Raw genomic sequence first — 23,017 nt, forward strand, 5'->3', positions numbered from 1 at the left:
CTGGGAGGGGCTGCATGAGTCCCCGGTTTATCCCCCGCCCACAAACACACACAAATACTGAAAGAGGTGGCAGATGGGAATGGAGGGGGCCAGATTTAGGGACATGGGGATCAATGATGTCCCTAAGACTATCAATGATGTCCCTAAGACTATTGGAGGAGAAGGGACGAAGGGAGGGAGCGGGGAGTGCCTTGGAGGAGAAGGGACGAAGGGAGGGAGTGGGGAGTGATCAATAGTGACTCATCAGCAGGATTTGGTCATCATGTCAGGACTGTTTCTGGAATGATATTTCACTAATTCAATCAATCAGTGGTATTTATTGAATACCTACTGTGTGCAGAACATTGTACCAAGCGCTTGGGAGAGTATAATGCAACAGAGTTGGTAAACATGTTCCCTGAGCACAAGGACCCCTGATCTCCAGCCCTGATCTCTCTCCCTCTCTGCAGTCTTGCCTTTCCTCCTGCCTTTGAGACATTTCTACTTGGATGTCCTCATTTATTCATTCATTCATTCATTCATTCATTCATTCAATCAATCATATTTATGGAGTGTTTACTCTGTGCAGAGCACTGTACTATGTGCTTGGAAAGTACAATTCAGCACTAGAGACAGTCCCTGCCCACAAGGGCTTACAGTCTAGAAGTGGGGAGACAGACCTCAAATCAAGTAAACAGGTATCAACAGCATCAATATAAATAGAATTATAGATATATACACATCAAAACAACTAAACAGGTATTAATATGAATAAATAGAATTATAGACACAAGTGGTGTGGGGAGGTGTCCTCCCGTCAACTCAAGCTTAATACATCCCAAACAGAACTCCTTACCTTCCCTCTCAAACCCTGTCCTCCCCTGCCTTTCCCATCACTTTAGGCAGTATAATAATAATAGTAACAATAATAATAATGATAATAATTATGGTATTTGTTAAATGCTTATTACATTCATTCAATCGTATTCATTGAGCGCTTCCTGTACTTAGCACTTGGAATGTACAATTCGGCAACAGATAGAGACAATCTCTGCCCAACAACGGGCTCACAGTCTAAAAGGGGGAGACAGCAAAACAGAACAAGTAGAGAGGCATCAATACCATCAAAATAGATAAATAGAATCATAGATATAGACACAACATTAATAAAATAAATAATAATAAATAAATACAAATATACACAAGTGCTGTGGGGAGGGGAAGGAGGTAAAGCAGAGGGAGGGAGTAGGGGGAACGGGGAGGGAAGGAGGAGCGGAGGGAAATGGGGGCTCAGTCTGGGAAGGCCTCCTGGAGGAGGTGAGCTCTCAGTAGGGCTTTGAAGAGGGGAAGAGAGTTAGTTTGGGAGAAGTGAGGAGGGAGGACATTCCAGGTCAGTGGTAGGATGTGGGCCAGGGGTCGATGGCGGGACAGGCGAGAACGAGGCACAGTGAGGAGGTTAGCGGCAGAGAAGCAGAGTGTACGGGGTGGGTTGGAGGAGAGAAGGGATGTGAGGTAGGAGGGGGCAAGGTGATGGACGGCTTTGAAGCCAAGAGTGAGGAGTTTTTCCTTGATATGGAGGTTGATAGGCAATCGCTGGAGGTTTCTGAGGAGGGGAGTGACATGCCCAGAGCGTTTCTGTAGAAAGATAATCCGGGCAGCGGAGTGAAGTATAGACCGAAGCGGGGAGAGACAGGACATGTGTGCCAGACACTGTACTAAGCTCTGAGGTGGATACAAGCAAATAGGGTTGGGCACAGTCCCTGTCCCCCATGGGGCTCACAGTCTTAATCCCCATTTCATAGATCCTTCACCACCATCCTGCCTGTCTCACAAGTCCGCAAACTTGGCGTTATCCTCGACTCCTCTCTGTCTCATTCAACCCACATACTCATTCCATCACCAAATCCTGTCGGTTCCTCCTTCACAACATCACTAAAATCCTCCCTTTCATCTCCATCCAAACTGCTACAACATTAATACAATCACTTATCCTCTCTCGCCTTGATGACTGCATCAGCCTCCTTGCTGACCTCCCAGCCACCTGTCCCTCCCCACTCCAATCCATACTTCACTCTGCTGCCTGGATCATTTCTACCCTCAGGACACGTCATCCCACTTCTCAAGGAGCTCCAGAGTCAATCCAGCTCTGCGTCAGAGAAAAACTCCTCATCAATGACTTTAAAGCTCTCAATTACCTAGCCCCCTTCTACCCCCACCTCACTACTTTCCTACTACAACCCAGCCCACACACTTCACTCCTCTAATGCTAACTTTCTCACTGTACTTGTTCTCATCTATCTAGCCACTAATCCCTCGCCCATGTCCTCTCTCTGGCCTGGATCGCCTTCCCTCCTCACATCTGACAGACGATTACTCTCTCCACCCTTCAAAGCCTTATTGAAGGCCCATCTCCTCCAAGAAGCCTTCCCTGACTAACCCCCCCTTTCCTCTTCTCCCACTCCCTTCTGCATCGCCCTGACTTGCCCCTTTATTCATCCCCCCCTTCCAGCCCCGCAGCTTTTATGTACATATCTGTAGTTTGTTTATTTATTCTTATTAATGGGTCTCCCCATCTAGACTAAACTTGTTGTGGGCAGGGAAGATATCTTTCTATTGTTATACCGTGTGGCTCAGTGGAAAGAGCACGGGCTTCGGAGTCAGAGGTCATGGGTTCGAATCATGGCTCGGCCACTTGTCGGCTGTGTGACTTTGGGCAAGTCACTTAACTTCTCTGTGCCTCAATTAGCTCATCTGTAAAATGGGGATTAAGATTGTGAGCCCCACGTGGGACAACCTGATTCCCCTGTATCTACCCCAGCGCTCAGAACAGTGCTCGGCACATAGTAAGCGCTTAACAAATACCAACATTATTATTATTACATTCTGCAGCGCTTAGTACAGTGCTCTGCACACGGTAAGTGCTCAATAAATACTAGTGAATGAATGAATGAATGATGGAGCTTACGGTCTATATCTGCAGTCTAATTGTTTCCACGTCTGTCTTCCCCCTTCTAGACTGTGAGCCCGCTGTGGGTGGGGATGGTCTCTATATGTTGCTGAATTATACTTCCCAAACGCTTAGTACAGTGCTCTGCACACAATAAGCACTTAATAAATGCTATCGAATGAATAAATGAATAACTGCATTTAAATCTCAAGGAAAGCATACCCCCTATTCAAGGCATATAATGCAAACGTATCCCGGGGTTTGCCTGTACTTTCTGAATGAATTTAACAATGAAAGGAGAAGCACAGAGCTAGGAGTCAGGAGACCCGAGTGCTAATCCCAGCTCCACCACTTGCCTGCTGTGCGGCCACGGGCGAGTCACTTGACTGCTCTGTGCCTCATTTTCTTATGTGTAAACATGGGGATAAAATACCTGTTCACCCTCCCCTTTAGACAAGAAGTCCCCGAGGTACAGGGGCGATCTCATCTACCTATATGGTATCTAACCCAGTACTCTGCACACAGTAAGCGCTCAATAAATACGACCGAATGAATTCTTAGTACCGTCCATAGCACGTAGTATAGTATGGGTTTAGCAAAGAGCACAGTGATGAATCACTGTTTTTAAGGAAAACTATGGTGCACGAAAAAAATGAAGTCAGAGGGTCATTAGTTTGAGTTTGGGGTATTACGCCCGAAAGGATGTTAGCCTACCATAAAAAGAGTTGCTCACAATTTCCTCCCGGTGAGAGTTCTAGGTCAACTGAGAAGCACGTGGTCTAATGGGTAGAGCACAGAAATCAGAAGGAGCTGGGTTTTAATCCCGGCTCCGCCACTTGTCTGCTGCGTGACCTTGGGCCAGTCACTTAACATAATAATTTATAATATATAAAGATATGTACATAAATGCTGAGGGATTGAGGGTAGGGTGAATACACATGTTCCTCAGTTACCCCACCTGTAAAATAGGGATTAAGATTGTAAATCTTAATGTGAGACAGGGACTGTGTCCAATTTGATTGATTTATATCTACCCCAGCACTTAGTACAGTGCCTGGCACATATACGATTAAAAAAAGCACTCAATCAACTCCTTCTCTCCCACCTTACCTCGCTGATTTCCTATTACTGCCCAACCTGGGCACTTCGCTCCTCTAGCACCAGCTTGTTCACCGTGCCTTGATCTTGTCTATCTTGCCACAGACCCATTTCCCACATCCTCCCTCTGGCCTGGAACTCCCTCTCCTCCATACATGACAGACCACCACACTCCCCACCTTCAAAGCCTTATTAAGGTCACAGCATAGCGTAGTCAGAGATCATGGATTCTAATCCCGCCTCCGCCCTCGTCTGCTGTGTGACCTTGGGGCAAGTCACTTAACTTCTCCGTGCCTCAGTTCCCTCATCTGTAAAATGAGGATGAAGACTGTGAGCCCCACCTGGAACAACCTGATTACCTTGTATCTATCCCAGCGTTTAGAACAGTGCTTGGCACATGGTAAGCGCTTAACAAATGCCATTACTATTATTATGATCTCCTCCGAGAGGACTTCTCTGAATAAACTCATTTTTTCCCAGCTTCCTCTCCCTTCCCTTTCATCCACACACTTTGATCCATGACCTTTGGGCATTTGGTATTGGCTCCACCCTCAATCCTTCAGCCTTTATGTACATATCTTGAAACTATATATTATAAATTATTTATTTGTAGTAATGTCTCTCTCCCCCCCGCCCCAGACTATAAGCTTTCTGTATGCAGGGAATATGCCTGCTAGATCTGTTGTGCCCTCCCAAGCACTTAGTACAGTGCTCTGAAAATAGTAAGGGCTCAATAAACACCATTGATTGATTGATGCAAATCATAATACTTCCAAGAGGCCTTCCCCAAATAAGTCTTCTTATCCCTAACTCCCTCTCCCTTCTGCATCACATAGGCACTTGGGTCTGTACCCTTTGAATACTTGATACTCACTCCACCCTCAGCCCCACGGCATTAATGTACACATATGTAATTTATTTATTTGGAGCCAACTTGAATTCCTTCTCTCCATTTCCATCTGTACATTGATCTCTGGGGACTTCGATATCCACATAGATGCTTCTGATGACCCTTCCGTTACCCACGTTCTATCACTCCTCAACTCCCTTGATCTCCAGCTCCCCCCCAGCTCTCCCACTCACCAACCTGGACACACACTTAATCTCATCAAATCTAGTCACTGTACACTCTTTACCCTCATCAACTCTGAAATCCCTCCATCTGACCACAACCTCCTCAACCTCCCTTTTCTCCCAGATATCTCCTCCCCGCAAATCTGTCCTGTTCTTCCAAAGAGACCTCTGATCTTCTGGCCCCATTCTATTTTTTCATCATCATCATCATCATCATAATTGTGGTATTTTTGGGAGAAGCAGCGTGGCTTAGAGGCCAGAACAGGGGCTTGGGAGTCAGAGGACATGGATTCTAATCCAGGCTCTGCCACTTGTCTGCTTTGTGATCTTAGGCAAGCCACTTAACTGCTCTGTGCCTCAGTTACCTCATCTGTAAAATGGGGGTTAAGGCTGTGAGCCCCACATGGCGCACTCTGACTACCTTGTATCTACTCCAGTGCTTGGCACATAGTAAGCGCTTAATAAATACCATTATTATCATTGTTATTATTCTTAAGCACTTACTATGTGCCAAGCACTGTATTAAGCGCTGGGTGGATACAAGCAAATAAGGTTAGACCCAGTCCTTGTCTCACACGGGGTTTGATCTCTCTCCCTCTGCAGTCTTGCATCTCCTCCTGCCTTCAAGACATCTCTACTTGGATGTCCAGCTATCACCTCAAACTTAACATGTCTAAAACAGAGCTCCGTATCCTCCCACCCAAACCCTGTCCTTCCCCTGAGCTTCCCATCACTGCCGACAGCACCACCGTCCTTCCTGTCTCACGAGCCTGTAACCATGGCGTTATCCTTAACTCATCTCTCTCATTCAACGCACATATTCGATACATTACTAAATCCTTTTGGTTCATTCTTCACAACAACGTTAAAATGTGCCCTTTCTTCTCCATCCACCACCTTAATCCAAACAGTTTTCCTCTCCCGCCTTGATCACTGTATCAGTCTCATTGCTGACCTCCCTGCCTCCTGCCTCTCCCCACTCCAGTCCATACTTCACTCTGCTGCTTGAATCGTTTCCTTACCTAAATGTTCAGTTCATGTTTCTCCACTCCCCAGAACCTCCAGTCATTGCCCATCCACCTCCACGTGAATCAGAAACTCCTTACCACCAGTTTTACAGCACTCCATCACCTTGCCCCCCTCCATCTCACCTCACTACTCTGCAACTACAACCCAGCCCACACAAGGCCAATCTACTCACTGTGCCTCCATCTCGTCTATCTCCCCGCTGACCTCTCACCCACATCCTGTCTCTGGCCTAGAACACCTTCCCTTTTCATATCCAACGGACAATTATTCTCCTCACCTTCAAAGACTTATTGAAGGTTCATCTCCTCCAAGAGGCCTTCCCTGACTAAGCTCTCATTTTCTCTTTCCCTACTCCCTTCTGCATCACCATGACTTGCTCTTTCTACTCCCCTCCCCACTCCAGCCCCACAGCATTTATGTACATATCCATAATTTTTTTTTAATATATGTCTGTCTCCCTTTCCAGACTCTAAGTTCCCTGTGGGCGGGAAACGTGTCTACTAAATCTGTTGTAGTGTACTCTCCCAAGCACTTAGAACAGTGTTCTGCACAAAGTAAGTGCTCAATAAATACCATGGATTGATTGGAATAATACAACTCAAATTGCCCAGTATGAGTTCATCACTTAAATTGCTACGTCAATGGACTGGGTACTTATCTGGACAACACTGCAGAGAGATACAACAGAGATACCCTCAAGGAACTTGCAATCTAAGTCATAAAAGGCTTGGGATTTAGAGATGTGTAAGACACTCCAACAATTTCAGATGAAGGCTATTTTCTAAGATGATAACAGAGATTGCCAGGGAAAGAGTTCAGAAAAGTGCAGCTGAATCATAAAGGATAATAAAACAAAGTGAACCCTAAATTAATCCGGAAGAAATACATTTCTCTGGAATACCACTTAGGTCTCCAACTAAGATAACCTAGATAGCATTAATGCCAGGAGAGAACAGAGACGGGTATTGGTTCCCTTCAGGATGACTCCACTGAAGAGATATTGAAGTGTTGATAACCAATAATTCAAACGTTGAAAATGAAAATCAAGATGTTTAAGGAGGAGATGGAAAATAATTAACAAGGGGAAGAGCTAACAGGTGGTGGGTGGCACGATGAAATTTATTGGACAGCAGATGTACAAGTGAAACTGTATCCAGTAGCAGTCCATCAGTTGGTAATTATGGTTGGGGAAGAGCATTTGGAGATGAAAAGGGGCAATTCAAAGGATCCCAATAGAATGCCAGTAGGGTGAATCTTTGCAGGAGGTCACATACCAGGAAAGTACAGTTTGAAACATCTTGGAGAATGAAGATTACAATAATCTGGGATACTTGCTTGGAAGGCAAATGGAGTCATTTGAAGATTCAAATGTCCAAAATCAGAACAAAAAAAGGGTGGCCCTCCCAGTGCATAACTCACCAATAAAGGCATCCTCAGTTACAACCACTGAATGAGGAACTGGTGATGACCGCAAAACGAAAGAATGGTTAACAGAAAGGTCATGTTTTAGATCTGGTCCAGGATCGTATTAGAAAGAGAAAAGAAAACAATCCAATCACCATACATGTGAAAAAGTGAACAGTGAGATGGAGAATGGAAGGCTAAAATGACACTGAAGACCCAAACCCAGAAGGATTTAAAACCACCCCCAAAGGTTTGTGGACACTCCTGGAGGTTTAGACCTAGATGGCAGGGATGAAATCTGATTCAAAGAGAGTTGACAGCCTCCCTGCCTCACTGTACCTCAGAGGGATGGCAGTGGGCAAACAGGCACCAGAAGGGCCGGAGAAGGGAAGTCAAGTACAGACCTTGGGGCACAGATGGAGTGAAAGGAAGGACAATGCAAGAAGGCTCCCGTTTTTCTGTCTTGCCTTTTCTGTCTCGCCCCTGTACTGAGCGGTTGGTCAGAATTTATGCCTCTGAGGTAAAAGATTCAACCATCCCCTCCAGGGCAGGAGAAGAGCCTTTTCCTCAAGCCCTTTCTGCTGAGGGATCCCTTTTTCAGACTCTCATCAAAGGCTGTAGTAGACACAGGCCTGGTGACTGACAAGAGTGAAAGGCAATTAGCCAAGCCTATTTTCCTTCCCTGCAGTAGCACAAGGCTGGGGTGGGGGTGGGGGGTGGGAGGCCGGGGAAGAAGTGGAGGAGCATCCATTTAATTCCCTTGAGGCCCTGGGAATGGGAATTATCATGACTTAGATTTATCTACGGTCAGGAAAAAGACTTCCTTTTATTTTTGCGAATTGCAACCTTGGTCGGAACAGATTCTAATTTTTCCTTTTCCCGGTGTGCTCCGTTTTTAAGTATGGGCATTCAAAACCACAGTCGGGGAGGGAAATCTATAGCTGGAAATGAAACTGCCCCATACAAGACTGCTGCTTGCCCGGGCGGGCTTGCCTAAGCTCGGCTGAACCCACAAGCAAAGTCTTGCGAAGAAAATATTTTGCTTCTACTTTCTATATCCTTAGAGGCAACATCCGCCCCCCGTGAGATGTTCCCAGCTATTAAACTCTCCCCTTTCATTTTCCCCTCACAGAGGGAGTCTCGCGTTCTCTTTTCTAAAATTAGTTCAAAATCTCCCACGTGCGACACAAATTAAGGGGCTGCCGAGCACTTGATCTCTGAGTTAGTTCTTTGTGTTACTGGAAATAACGGCCCCAACTGATTGGCTTTAAAAATCTGATATTTGCTTCGATTTCATAGTTTATGAGCGCTCCCTACCCCTGAAACGAGAGAGCTCTAGGGGATAAGCCGCTCCTTTCATTTTTAGGTCAAAAACCCTAGCAGCCCAAGGGCAGCGAATATGTTCCTGTTAATCATTCTTGACATTCTGCAGCGGTGCTGAGGGTTTGTTCTGAAGTCAATTAAACACACATAGCTTTAGGACTAAAACACCAAGCATTTCAAACACATCAAGTACGATTTTTCTGTCAGCTTTTTGGTGCGAGTGACAGAGTATTTACCGCCTAGACAACTGACAGGGAGGAAAACCCCTGAGGGGGGTGTGGGGGGAAAGATGGGAAAGCGAATCCATACATTATGAATCTCGCTCGGGCTTTTAGTCGAGCCGCGCGCAGGGCAGGGTATTTAAGAGGTGGGAGTCTTTTCACCGTACGTGTTCTTTTCCCAATACGTGAACGCGGTGGAAACGCTACTGTTTCCAATGCTCCGTCTGAAACGGACGTTTGAAAGGAGGATGCTGAGGGGCATTAGTAAAAGCTTAGGCTGTAAGGGTATGAGGACCAGGTTCCCTGTAATTAAGAAGCAGGCCTATTCAACACTAAGACAGTAATGTCATCCCATCTGCCAAAGCCTGCCTTCACTGGCACGGTGCCTCTTGCCTGCTGCTGCTTCTGTTACCCACCTGATCCTTGGAGACCTCCTTTGATGGAGCATTTATGCCAAGCTTTTCCAGAGGATAGACAATCTGTCGTCTCGGTCGCACGGGAACCATGTAATGAAGGGCAGATGTCAGGGAATGGGTAGAGGGATTCTGAAACTGAAAGACGGCAATCTATATTTTAACAGAGAGAATGTCAGAACAGTGCATCGCAGATGTCTGCTGTATGGCTTTTCAGATACAAAATTCTTCACTCCGCTGGCCAAATCGGAGAGGAAAATCGGCAAATAAACAAACATACTCTTAGAGCAGAGGAATGAATTGCAGATAATGCCTGACACTAATGAAGATAATTATGAGCGTAATTACATTACTATCTCTGTGGGAATGACAGATAAACAAGTGGTTTGGTTTATGGGATTTTTCAGTACAAGTATTTTCCCCAGGAGGATACTCTTCTCCATAGTGATCATGAATCAGCTTGGTTTGACCTCATTAAGCTCTGTTATCTGCTCACTGTTAACCTTTGCTGGCTTGGCAAAAGATGCTTTAAGGATACACACACAGGCTGAAATGTCATCCAAGCGCTGTAACTTAAAGTGAACGTTAAGCTCTGGGTGACAACTTAAGGAGCAGAAGACACTCAGGATATCTTTATTTTAGCATTTCAAGGCCAATTAAACCACCGGCTTCAAAAAGGCGAAGTGGGGAGAGGAGAGAGCCCATTGTCGAAATCGATTATTCATTCACATAAAAAGGAGTGGAATTCCGGGTTTAGTAAGAGAATTCACCTAGATCGATTATGTTTTAATGCCCTTAACTGGTGATAAAGATGCGGCGAAATGATTTTTCATCCACTGAACTAGGTCGTTTTTAAAAGACCATGATTCTCTGCTACTAAAATGCACCAGAACCCAATTTAGATCGGCCTTTATCGATCCAAACCAACACAGTGTCCCGACCACACAGGGCTGGGGGGATGAAAATCACAAGGGAAAGGGCCACGAGATGTATTCTATCACAAGACCGAGTGAAACCACAGATATCCCCTTTACCTTGCCTTCCCTGCTCAGTGGGTAAACAGGGTAGTAGAGACAGGATTTGAAGCTTAGACGGAGTATCTCCTTCAGAAAGTATTTGGAGTAGTGCTTGAATATGGGATTTAGAGCAAAGTGGTGTAGATGGCCATGCTCCTCCCGCTGGTGATGGCTGAAGTAGATAAAATCTTCAATATTGTAATGTGCCCGTATATACTCAATGTCCTGAAAAATAGGAAAATAAAACATATATATTGAATGAAGAAGCAGCATGAGAACACGGGCCTGGGAGTCGGAAGGTCATGGGTTCTAATCCCAGCTCCGCCACTTGTCTGCTGTGGGACCTTGGGTAAGTCACTTCACTTCTCTGGGCCTCGGTTACCTCCTCCGTCAAATGGGGATTGGAACTGGGAGCCCCACGTGGGACAGGGACCGTGGATACAAGCAACCACCCCAGTGCTTAGTACGGTGCCTGGCACATAGTAAACATTTAACAAATACCGTTAAAAAAAATGCCAGAGAGGATGAATATGGCCCTAAAGTGAGGTATGCCCAACTCATTTCTTTCCCGGGAAAACACCAGGAATCCTCCGAATTGACCCCGGAGAATTGGCTGCAGTGTCAGACGTGGGCAAGCCGTAGCACATTGTCGGGGTGCTCGCCAGCTCTCTGAGGCTTGTAGGTAGTGAGGAGGGGTGAAAAGAGAGGGCGAAGGGGTGATGGGAGCTAGGAAAGGCAGATGGCACAGTGGTACAACTGGGCAACTGAGTTTGGATTGTTCTGGATGGCCCATCTGGTCCCCAGAAATAGTTAGGGACAACCCGTCGAAAAGCCATTAGCATTGGAAGAAGGGCCTGGTCTTACAGGGGTGGGGATAAGCACTTAGAACAGTGGTTGGCACATAGTAAGCGCTTAACAAATACCATCATCGTTATTATTATGATAAGAGGGTGGGGGCCTCGGTGTTAGGTCAGTGGTCGCCTGGACCTCCGGAAGGCAGGAAAGCTGACGTAACCTAGTCCCCCTGTAGCATAATGGGCGAGATGGAGGATGGAATATAATCTGGATGGAGGGCGCGGTGGGTCTGGGTCACCTCCATACCGACCCCGGTCCCCTAACGGTGGCCTGCAGGGCCAAGCTCCCACCCCTCCCCCTGCAACACCCACTCGGAACGGCTCCAATCTCTCCAACAGATCGGCGTCCCACGGTTTGCAGCGAACAGCCGGGGACGAGAGATTAAAAAATAAAATGGGTCAGCTAAAAAATGTTGAATAAACAACTTTCTAGTGAATTTTGATATTTTGATGACAGTAGGAGTTGACCTCGATTTCCATTTGGGTGTCTCCGGCGAAGCATATTAATCAAGACAAAGGCAGAATCATTTTTACAAAAGTTATCTCTCTCCATTAGCCATTTGGGTTTCTGTTTTAGCATACTTCCGAGGGCGAACAAAGCTCTCGTGCTGTTTGGGAAATCAGGGTAATAGGGTTTTAAAAGACAATCGCCGCTTGTGCTGTGAATTGGGGTGCTTCTACGTTAGCCCTTTTGTAGAAAGCAGTTTTGAATTTGCTTTAAACCTAAATTATGGGAAATAATGGGCTCTAGCTGGGGATACAGTACTTTCAAAAAGTTCTTTTTCATCTCCGTCACAGTACAATAAAAATGGAGTTTTGTGTACTGAAATTGCAGATACAATTATTACAGAGATTACCACTTTTTTGTATATAGTACATCATTTATTCATCAATCAATCAATCAATTGCATTTTTTGAGTGCTTACTCTGAGCAGAGCACAGTACTGAGTATTTGGGAAAATTCATTATAGTAGGCCTGATCCCTGCCCTCGAGAAGTTTACAATCAAAGTAAATTACAGGAAGGGGGAACTAACCGAGTTTAAAGATATGTACGTAAGTGCTATGGGGACAGTTGAGGGACAGTGGGAGCACCCAAATGCTTGTGTGATACGGAAATATCGAAGAGCAGTTGAGGAGGAAATGGGGTGGGGAGGTGAGAGTTAAATCGGGGAAGCCCTCCTGGAAGATATGGGATTTGGGGCAGAGACTTGAAGATGAGGAAAGCAGTACGTGAAAGGGAAGTTCCAGGAATCAATCAATCGTATTTATTGAGCGCTTACTGTGTGCGGAGCACTGTACTAAGCACTTGGGAGAATACAGTGTAACGGAGTTGGTAGACATTTTCCCTGCCCACAACTAGCTCACAGCTAGAGGAAGAAGAGAGGGGGGTATACCAAGGTTTCCCTGGTGCACGTGGATACATCCCTGCTTGTTCTCTGTTTCTTCGTTTAACTTATCATCAGTTCTTAACTCGTGGCTGATTTGGTACAGGGGTTTACCATCATTTGCATGTGTCCTAGGATGTGTGTTCCAGGGTGCGGTCATCTGCGTACGGTAATTTCAAATGACTCTTTCTGGATTTGGAGTCTGTCTGGTGAGTTGGAAGTTTCACAGAAGCATATTCTAACACCTGTGACCAGATCTCATATTCATTTTCCAGCGTGGCCATATAGAAGACATTAAAAAAAACCCAGACCCATTACACATCCCCTCTTTACTCCACTGACATTGGGAATGGACAAGACTGGCAAGCGACATTGCTGTGAAGGGTTCTTAAAACCCTGATGGACTTCTCAAACCAATTAAATTTTCTTAGTAATTTCCAGAGCCCTTATCTACTTAGAAGCAGCATGGCTTAGTGGATGGAGCACAGGCCTGGGAGTCATAAGGTCATGGGTTCTAATCCCGAGTCCACTACTTGTCTGCTGTGGGACCTTGGGCAAGCCACTTCATTTCTCTATGCCTCAGTTCCCTCATCTTTAAAACAGGGATTGAGGCTGTGAGCCCCATGTGGGACAGGGGCTGTGTCCAATCCGATTTGCTTGTATCCATCCCAGTGCTTAGTATGGTGCCTGGCACATAGTAAGCACATAACAGATACCATAATTATAATTATTACTGATGATGCCAAATGTTTTTGTGAAGTCTCCAAGAACTCTGTAGAGGGCACGGTGCCGTACCCTCTATCGGTCGTATTTTTTGAGCTCCCTGAGCAGAGCACTGTGTACTAAAATCTTGGGAGAGTATGATACAACAGAGTTAGTAGACAATCCCTGCCCACAAGGTCTACAGTGGGAGAAAGACAAAATCAATAAATAAATTCTGAGTGTGTACATAAGTGCTGTGGGTCTGAGGGTGGGGCGTAGAGCAAATGCTAAAAGGATACAGAGCCAAGTACATAGGTGACACAGAAGGGAGAAGGAGCAGGGGAAAAGAGAGCTTAATTGGGGGAGGCTTCTCGGAGGAGTTGCGATTTTAATAATAATAATAATGCTGGTATTTGTTAAGCGCTTACTATGTGCAGGGCACTGTCCTAAGCACTGGGGTAGATACAGTGTAATCAGGATGTCCCACGTGAGGCTCACAGCCTTAATCCCCATTTTAATTAAGGCTTTGAAGGTGGGGAGAGTGGTGGTCTGTTATATGTCGGGGCGGGGCTCTTGGTCAGAGGGAGGATGTGGGCAAGGGGTTGGAGGTGAGATAGACAAGACTGGGGAACAGTGAATATGTTGGCACTGGAGGAACCAAAGATGCTGGCTGGGCTGCAGTAGGAAATAAGCGAGGTGAGGTAGGAGGGTGTGAGCTGACTGAGTGCTTTAAAGGTGATAGTCAGGAGTTCCCGTTTCATGCGGAGGGGATGGGCAACCACTGGAGGTTTTTGAGGAGGTGGGGAGACCTGGGCTAAATGTTTTCTTAGAAAAATGATCCCGACAGCAGAGTGAAGCATCTACTGGAGTGGGGAGAGATAGGCGGAGAGGTCCTTGAGGAGACTGATGCAGCAGTCAAGACAGGCTACGTGGCAAGTGCTTGGGGTGGCACGGTAGCAGTTTGGATAGGGGAAAGGACAGATTTTAGCGATTTTGTGAGCAGAAAACCAAGAGGATTTGGTGACAGACTGAATATGTGGGTTGAACGAGAGAGACGAGTTGAGGATAATGCCAAAATTAATGCCAAAGTTACTGGTCATGTCTACAGTGCTGGGAAAGGCACAGAAAGGTCAGGGTTTGGGTGGGAAAATGAGGAGTTCTGTTGTGGACATGTTTAATTTGAGGTGTCAGCAGGACATCGCTATCGTGCTGGTACTAGCTCTCATATTATCCCAACCGGATTACTGTCAGTCTCCTCTCTGATCTCCCTTCCTCCTCTCTCTCTCCACTCCAGTCCATTCTTCATTCCCGGATCATCTTCCTACAGAAACGCTCTAGGCATGTCCCTCCCCTCCTCAAAAACCTCCGTGGTTGCCTATCAACCTTCGCACAAAACAAAAACTCCTCACTCTTGGCTTCAAAGCTCTCCATCCCCTCGCCCCCTCCTACCTCTCCTCCCTTCTCTCTTTCCACCACTCACCCCGCACGCTCCGCTCCTCTGCCGCCCACCTGCTCGCCGTCCCCCGTTCTCGCCTATCCCGCCGTCGACCCCCGGGCCACGTCCTCCCGCGGTCCCGGAACGCCCTCCCTCCTCACCTCCGCCAAACTGACTCTCTTCCCCTCTTCAAAGCCCTACTGAGAGCTCACCTCCTCCAGGAGGCCTTCCCAGACTGAGCCCCCCTTTCCCTCCGTTCCCCCTCCCCTCCCTTCCCCCCCCGCCCTCTGCTCTTCCCTTTTCCCTTCCCCTCAGCACTGTGCTCATTTGTATTTATTACCCATTATCCTATTTATTTTGTTAATAAATTCTATTCTTGATTCTATTTCTCTTGATGATGTTGTCTTGTTTTTGTTTTGTTCTGTGTTGCTTTGCTGTCTGCCTCCCCCGTTTAGACGGTGAGCCCGTCACTGGGCAGGGATGGACTCTGTCTGGTGCCGAATTGTACATTCCAAGCGCTTAGTACAGTGCTCTGCACATAGTTAACACTCAATAAGTACTATTGAATGAATGAATGAATTAATTAATGACACCCCAGCTGACTCAAGGCAAAGATCATGTCCTCTGTGATTCCAGGAACGTGGTCTGAAGCACCGAAGCACTTCTGGGAGCACTAGAGACAACATCCTTCAGGAGACGATTCAGGGTTACTCTGGCTAGGATCTTACAGTGGGATACTTGGATAACTTCCACAATTTGATCTTTCACCTAGCCTCCTGAAAATGGTGGTGATGATCTTTGGGATACAGTGGCATTTCCTCCGTGGTCTATAGAAGCAGCAGCGTGGCTCAGCGGAAAGAGCAGGGGCTGGGGAGGCAGAGGTCATGGGTCGAATCCCGGCTCCGCCACTTGTCAGCTGTGTGACGGTGGGCAAGTCACTTAGCTTCTCTGGGCCTCAGTTACCTCATCCGTAAAATGGGGATTAAGACTGAGAGCCTCATGTGGGACAACCTGATGACCCTGTATACCCCAGCGCTTAGAACAGTGCTCTGCACATAGTAAGCGCTCAACGACATTATTATTATTATTAGTGGGAAGGGCACAGGCCTGGGAGTCAGAGGATCTAGCTTCTAATCTTGATTCCACCACCTATCCACCGTTTGTGACACTGGGTGAGTCATATCTTCTCTGGGCCTCAGTTTCCTCATCTGGAAAATGAGGATTCAATAGCTGTTCTCCCTCCTACTTAAACTGTGAACCCCATGTGAGCCTGACCTGATTATATTTCATCTATCCCAGTGTTTAGTACAGAACCTGGCACATGGTAAGCGCTTAACCAATACTGTTATTATTACGGGGAAGAGTTTGTGCAAGTGCTTGAAAGAATAATAATAATGTTGGTGTTTGTTAAGCGCTTGCTATGTGCCAAGCACTGTTCTAAGCACTGGGGTAGATACGAGGTAATCACGTTGTCCCAAGTAGGGCTCACAGTCTTCATCCCCATTTTACAGATGAGGGAACTGGGGCAACAGAGGAGTGAAGTGACTTTGCCCAAGGTCACACCGCTGTCAAGCGGCGGAGCCGAAATTAGAACCCAAGACCTCTGACTCCCGAGCCCGGGCTCTTTCCACTGAGCCGTGCTGCTTCTCAAGAAAGAAGCGGATGTCCCTCTTAAGAAGCAGCAAGGCCTAGTGGATAGAGCATGGGCCTGGGGGTCAGAAGGATCTGGGTTCTAATTCTGACTCCACCACGCCTGTTGTATGACTTTGGACTTAACTTCTCAGGGCCTCGGTTACTTTATCTATAAAATGGGGACTAAGCTTGTGAGCCCACATGAGACAGGGACTGTGTCCAACCCAATTGGCTTGTATTCATCCCAGCACTTAGAACAGTATCTGGCATATAGTAAGTGCTTAATGAATATCACAATAATAATAATAATGTTGGTATCTGTTAAGCGCTTACTATGTGCCGAGCACTGTTCTAAGCACTGGGGGAGATACAGGGTGATCAGGTTGTCCCACCTGAGGCTCACAGTTAGCCCCCATTTTACAGATGAGGTAACCGAGGCCCAGAGAAGTGAAGTGACTTGCCCACAGTCACACAGCTGACAAGTGGCGGAGCTGGGATTCGAACTCATGACCTCTGACACCCAAGCCCATGCTCTTTCCACTGAGCCACGCTGCTTCTCTTATGATGTCTCCTCCACGTTAATAAATCTTAGCAGGTTTGCCATTGGATCTAGGTGCTTTTCCATTTTTCATGGCTCTGACTGCTGTAGTGATGTCCCCAGGAGTTGATTTGTTTGTTTGTTTTTGTTTTTACGGTATTCATTAAGGGCTTAGCATGTGTCAAAGACTGTGCTAAGCGCTGGAGTAGGTACAAGTTAATTGGGTCGGACACGGTCCCTGTCCCGCATGGGGCTCACAGTCTAAATAGGAGGGAGGCACAGAGAAATGACATGACTTGCCCAAGGTCACGCAGCAACCATTTGGCATATCTTCACATATTGGGAGGTTTTGCACGCCTTGCAGAGTCTTGACTCGAATAGTAGAAGGTGTATTGAGGAAGCCATGGAAATGCTATTGGCCATCTTGGAGGACTGCCTCCCTGGGAAGCAGCGTGGCTCAGTGGAAAGAGCCCGAGCTTGGGAGTCAGAGGTCAGGGGTTCGAATCCCAGCTCCGCCACTTGTCAGTTGTGTGACTGTGGGCAAGTCACTTAACTTCTCTGGGCCTCAGTTCCCTCATCTGTAAAATGGGGATTAACTGTGAGCCTCACGTGGGACAACCTGACTACCCAGTATCTCCCCCAGCACTTGGAACAGTGCTCTGCACACAGTAAGCACTTAACAAATACCAACATTATTATTATTAATGATAACTCTGTCATACTGTGGTGTAGTTAATGTCACTGTTTAGATCGGGGATGAATCCAGGATGGTTTTCTTTGGATTGACAGGTGAAAGATAATGTTTCTAGATGGCATTGGGCCCATTCATTCAGAAAATTGGGGAATTTCTGCTGAGATTGCCAATTCCATGTGAACTGATGACTTTCCTCCATGCGTGCACATCCCTTCCAAGGCCGGCATTGAAATCATCTACCATGATTAGTTTCTCCAACACTGCTATGCCTGTGATGAGTTCATCTTAACCTTTGGGGAAGTCTGTTTTTGCTTATCAGAAAAAGAGGAGCATGGCATAGTGAGAAGCAATATGGCATAATGGATAGAGCGTGGGCCTGTGAGTCAGAAGGTCATGGGTTCTGATCCAGCTCCGCCACGTTTCTGCTGCGTGGCCCTGGGCAAGTCGCTTCGCTTCTCTGTACCTCAGTGACCTCATCTGTAAAATGGGGATTGAGAGTGTGAGCCCCCACGTGAGATTAGTACAGTGCTTGGCACATAGTACGTACTTAATAAATACCATTATTATAATTATTATTATAATCAGCAGTATGTCACGGTGGGAGCACAGGCGCTTATGACAGAGACAAAGAGCTTTCATTTCAGGGACAGGAATAGCGTCAGCAGATGATCACATATCCTATATCCCTGGGCAGATCTGGGAAACCTGATAGTGATGATTGTCTGACTACAAATTCAACCCCAGACAACCATTGATCTGAAGAGGGACGGGCTTTCCAAAAGAAAGTAGAACTAGCCTGTAAATTCATCCTCTCGACTGTAAGCTCGCTGCGGGCAGGGAATGTGTACTGTACTCTCCCCGGTGCTTAGTACAGTGCTCCGCACACAGTGCTCGATAAATACAGTTGATTGATTAAGTGGTTACTTAAGTGAGCACTGTACTGAGAACCGTGAAAGAATATTCAGGCGGAAATGAAACAGGGTCCCTGTTCCTCGTGGGGCTCAATCTAAAAAATGGGGAGACGGGACTGGAGACAGACACAACGGGAGTGAGGAGACATTAAAACACAACACAGATAGACAAAATAAAAAGAGTATCTGGTGCTAGATTCCAAAACCTGTCTCATCTAGTCTTATTTCATGCTGCAATATCGACTCCACGTCTAACCGTATGCTATTAGAACTGCTCTTTGAATCTTAAGGACAGCTGTAGATTTGGGGATGCAAATTAGGAACTCGGTTCACCTAAGGACAGTTGGCTGGACTAGATAACAACAAGAATAATAATACCTAATAATAATTGTGGTATCTGTTACGCACTACATGCCAGGAACCGTACACTGCTGGGGTGGATACAAGCAGATCGGGTTGGACACAGCCCCTGCCCCACGTGGGGCTCAGAATCTCAATCCCCATTTTCCAGACGAGGCAGCTGAGGCCCAGAGAAGTGAAGTGACTTGCCCAAGGTCACGCAGCAGACAAGTGGCAGAGCTGGGATTAGAACCCATGACCTTCTGACTCCCAGGCCTGTGCTCTAGCCACTAGGCCATCCTGCTTCTCTACTACGCCACTTGGCAGCAGGTCCGGGGCCAAGTACCTCCTGACCGACCCGGGAGTGCGTCCGACTGGCAGCGAAGACAAGAGGTGGAAGCAAACAGTTGGGAGGTGAAGGAGGGGACTGTTTCAGCCCCTGAATCAGGGCAGGAGTCGAGGGGGGTAGCAGAACTGACCTCCTCGCCTCTTTTCAAAGGGGCTGTGGAATTGCATCTCCTTGGGGAGAATCAGGATGGGTGTGGGGCTCTCGGGACTGTGGCGAGAAGAGCTTCTCTCCCCTCGGTCACAGCCGGGCATCTGCTACGTGGGCACAGAGCCTACCGTCCCCATCCAATCTCCCCCTCTAGATTCGTAAGCTCGCTGTGCTCGGGGTCTACCAACTGCGCTGCATTTTGGACTCTCCCAAGTGCTCAGTACAGTGTTCTGCACACAGTCGGCATTCATTCAATGGCACTGATTGATTGCTTGATTGGTTCAAACACTGGGTGGATATCCCCACTCCCCATTCCATGAGCTAGCGGATGCCTCTACGATATAAGGTCATCCTTTGCCTCCCTCCTGACTGCTCTTTCTCAGAGCTCAGAGATTCTGGCCAATCCCAGTGCCTCAAAACAGAGAGAAAAATCTATTCAGCCCCCACAGAAAGCCCCAGGAAGAAGTTGACGGCATCCATTATCCTAAGACGTACGACCACCTGTCCTGTTGGTCCATCAGAATTTGGCTAAGAGATTACAATATGGCAACGGAACATTAGCCGGGCCCGTCGTTGGCTCTATTAGAAACTGCCCTAGAAAAGCCGAAGGTGGGCTTTCTGTTTCGGCAGTGGGTTAAAACATGGGCTTTCTGGTTTAGATTTCATTTCAAAGCAAAAGAGAACAGAAAACAAAAATCTATTCCCCTAGAAACTGCCCTTTTCCCATCTTCTCTCCTTCGCAGCACATAACCTTTCTGTGTTTTGACATCATTCCACGTTTTGCTAAGGACTACGATTACTAATAATACTAACTTGTCTTTGTTTTTCTAAAGTAGCTTTTCTTCATTTATCTCATCTGCCCTCAAAGCATCCCCCGGTAAAGTTGGGAGGGACAGGCATTACAAACCTTATCTTCTGATGAGGACACTGAAGCAGAGAAGTTAAGTGATTTAGTCAAGGACACACAGCAGGCGAGATCGGATTTGGGATTCGAATCCATCCCCAAAGACTCATTTTTTTTTTCCACCAGCCCAATCTGCCTCCTAGCAAGCTGCTTTTCCTCACATGCATCACGCTTCCCTTTTAAACCAAATTACGTAGGAGAAACACCGCTGAGAAGACACCGAAGGAGCGGTAATGGGTAGATTTGAAAAGAGACCAAGACCTAAAGGGGCCAATTCTTTGGAGACAAATAATTGATCATCGTACGCTTTGGAAAATAGAGCTGTACCCATGAGTGCTTCAGCAAAAGTTTTGATTTATCGGTAATAACAATAACATTTGAAGCTCTGCTTCCCGGCAAGCTTGGAGGGTGTAAGCTCCCTGTGGACAGGCAACGTGTCTATCAGCTCTGCTGTGCTCTCCCGAGCACTTAGTACAGTGCTCTGCCCCAATAAGCGCTTGAGAAATCAAGCTTGAGAAGTCAATGTTATTGCCACTGTTCTTGTCTGCCCGTCTCCCCCGATTAGACCGTAGGCCCGTCAAAGGGCAGGGACTGTCTCTATCTGTTGCCCATTTGTACATTCCAAGCGTTTAATACAGTGCTCTGCACATAGTAAGCGCTCAATAAATACTATTGAATGAAGGAGTGAATGAAATTACTGTTTGATTGAGTGACGAGTGCCAGTTAGTCAAACTTGCAAGGTACCTACGAGTCAGAGCTCTCTGGCAGAGGTCATTGCACGATTTCACAAAGAGCTCCAGGTAAAAACCCCTCCAGAAGTTCCAGGAAGATCTATGAAGATGTGAGTGCAGTTGCTGATCAGAAAGAGAAGCAGCATGGCTCAGTGGAAAGAGCCCGGGCTTGGGAGTCAGAGGTCATGGGTTCGACTCCCGGCTCTGCCACTTGTCAGCTGTGTGACTGTGGGCAAGTCGCTTCACTTCTCTGTGCCTCAGTTACCTCATCTGGAAAATGGGGATTAAGACCGTGAGCCTCACGAGGGACAACCTGATTCCCCTGTATCTACGCCAACGCTTAGAACGGTGCTCGGCACATAGTAAGCGCTGAACGGATACCAACGTTATTATTATTAACTGACTCATAGGGAAGGGAAAGTACCGTTTGCTAATCAAATTATCAGAACGCTATATTAGAGGTCGTGCAGCACGAAGCAGGCAGAAACAGATATCTGCGGGAAGAGGGAGGCCACAGAACGAGAGTGAATTGAAGCTGGTTGATAGATAGTAGCCAGCACCCCTTCGGGATTTCTCCCCAGAGCCCATCCAAAAATGCCGGTGGTATTTGGGTAAGCACCCGGAGCAGCTCTGAGTTAGCCGACAACACTAGCTGACTTGGTGACACTCATTATGTGAATAGAGAAGCAGCGTGGCTCAGTGGAAAGAGCCCGGGCTTGGGAGTCAGAGGTCATGGTTTCGAAGCCCGGCTCTGCCACTTGTCAGCTGTGTGACTGTGGGCCGGTCACTTAACTTCTCTGTGCCTCAGTTCCCTCATCTGTAAAATGGGGATGAAGACTGCGAGCCTCACGTGGGACAACCTGATTCCCCTGTGTCTACCCCAGCGCTTAGAACAGTGCTCTGCACATAGTAAGCGCTTAACAAATACCAACATCATTATTATTATGAGAACTGAGTTTTACTACCTAGGTCCTCCTCCACTGACCCCGTCACCCCTCCTTTGTTGTTGTTTATGGTATTTGTTACGCAACTACTGTGTGCCACGCACTCTACTAAAGCCCTGGGTAGATATAACTTAATTAGATTGGACGCCGTCCCTGTCCCACATAGGACTCACGGTCTTCATCCCCATTTTACAGACGAGGCAACTGAGGCACGGTGAAGTGACCTGTCCAGGGTCACACACCCCGTGTCACATAGGCTTGACGTGCCCATTCAAATGAGAATCTCCCTAGGGAAAAATCATCATCTTTGCCCATGCGCATGTCCGGTTGCTATGGCAAGGGCCCAGTTCAGCTCCCAGGTGGTCAACTCCACCTCCATCCCAGCGGGGAACCTAGTCAGTTTCCTCTTGGTGCCAGCAAGTCTGTTTCTGTGTTGTCCCAAGGTCTCCTCTGCTCTTTACCCTCAGTCCTTTATCATCTCGGGGAGCTGGTTCCCCTAGAAACCGGGACTTCCTCCTCCAGAGCATCTCAACAATAACCTCTCCCTTCCCCCACAATAATCAGATGAGCAGAGAGTTTATGCCAACACCCCAGGAGAGCTGCAAAAAGATAGGAGGTAAAGATTGCCAACTCCTTTCCCACAAGAGACCAATAGGCAGTTATTCCAATAAGGGGTTCCAGAGATAATCCAATTTAATAATAACCGTGGGTAAGCGCTTACTATGTGCCAGAGACTGTTCTAAGCGCTGGGGTGGAAACAAGCAAATCGGGTTGGACACCTTCCCTGTCCCACGTGGGGCTCCCAGACTTAATCCCCATTTTACAGAAGAGGCAACAGGCACAGAGAAGTTGTTACTTGGCCGAGGTTGCACAGCGGACAGGTGGCGGAGATGGAATTAGAACCCAGGACATTCTGATTTCCGTGCCCTCGCTCTATCCACTCGGCC

General features: G+C 47.1%; 1 protein-coding gene across 5 annotated transcripts in view; it reads right to left on the reverse strand.

Moving 5' to 3' along the window:
- The window catches only part of CFAP61 (cilia and flagella associated protein 61), a 315,110-nt gene that overhangs the window by 174,356 nt on the left and 117,737 nt on the right, over window positions 1–23,017 (reverse strand). For all 5 annotated transcript variants that reach the window (XM_029072415.2, XM_029072412.2, XM_029072401.2 and 2 more), the window contains exons 16-17: window positions 10,523–10,729; window positions 9,492–9,626 (exon numbers count right to left, since the gene is read on the reverse strand). In XM_029072415.2, coding sequence (XP_028928248.1) covers window positions 9,492–9,626; window positions 10,523–10,729 — 342 coding nt within the window. The remainder of the gene's footprint in view (window positions 1–9,491; window positions 9,627–10,522; window positions 10,730–23,017) is intronic.

This window comes from Ornithorhynchus anatinus, chromosome 1 (assembly GCF_004115215.2).
Source record: "Ornithorhynchus anatinus isolate Pmale09 chromosome 1, mOrnAna1.pri.v4, whole genome shotgun sequence".
NCBI lineage: Eukaryota > Metazoa > Chordata > Mammalia > Monotremata > Ornithorhynchidae > Ornithorhynchus > Ornithorhynchus anatinus.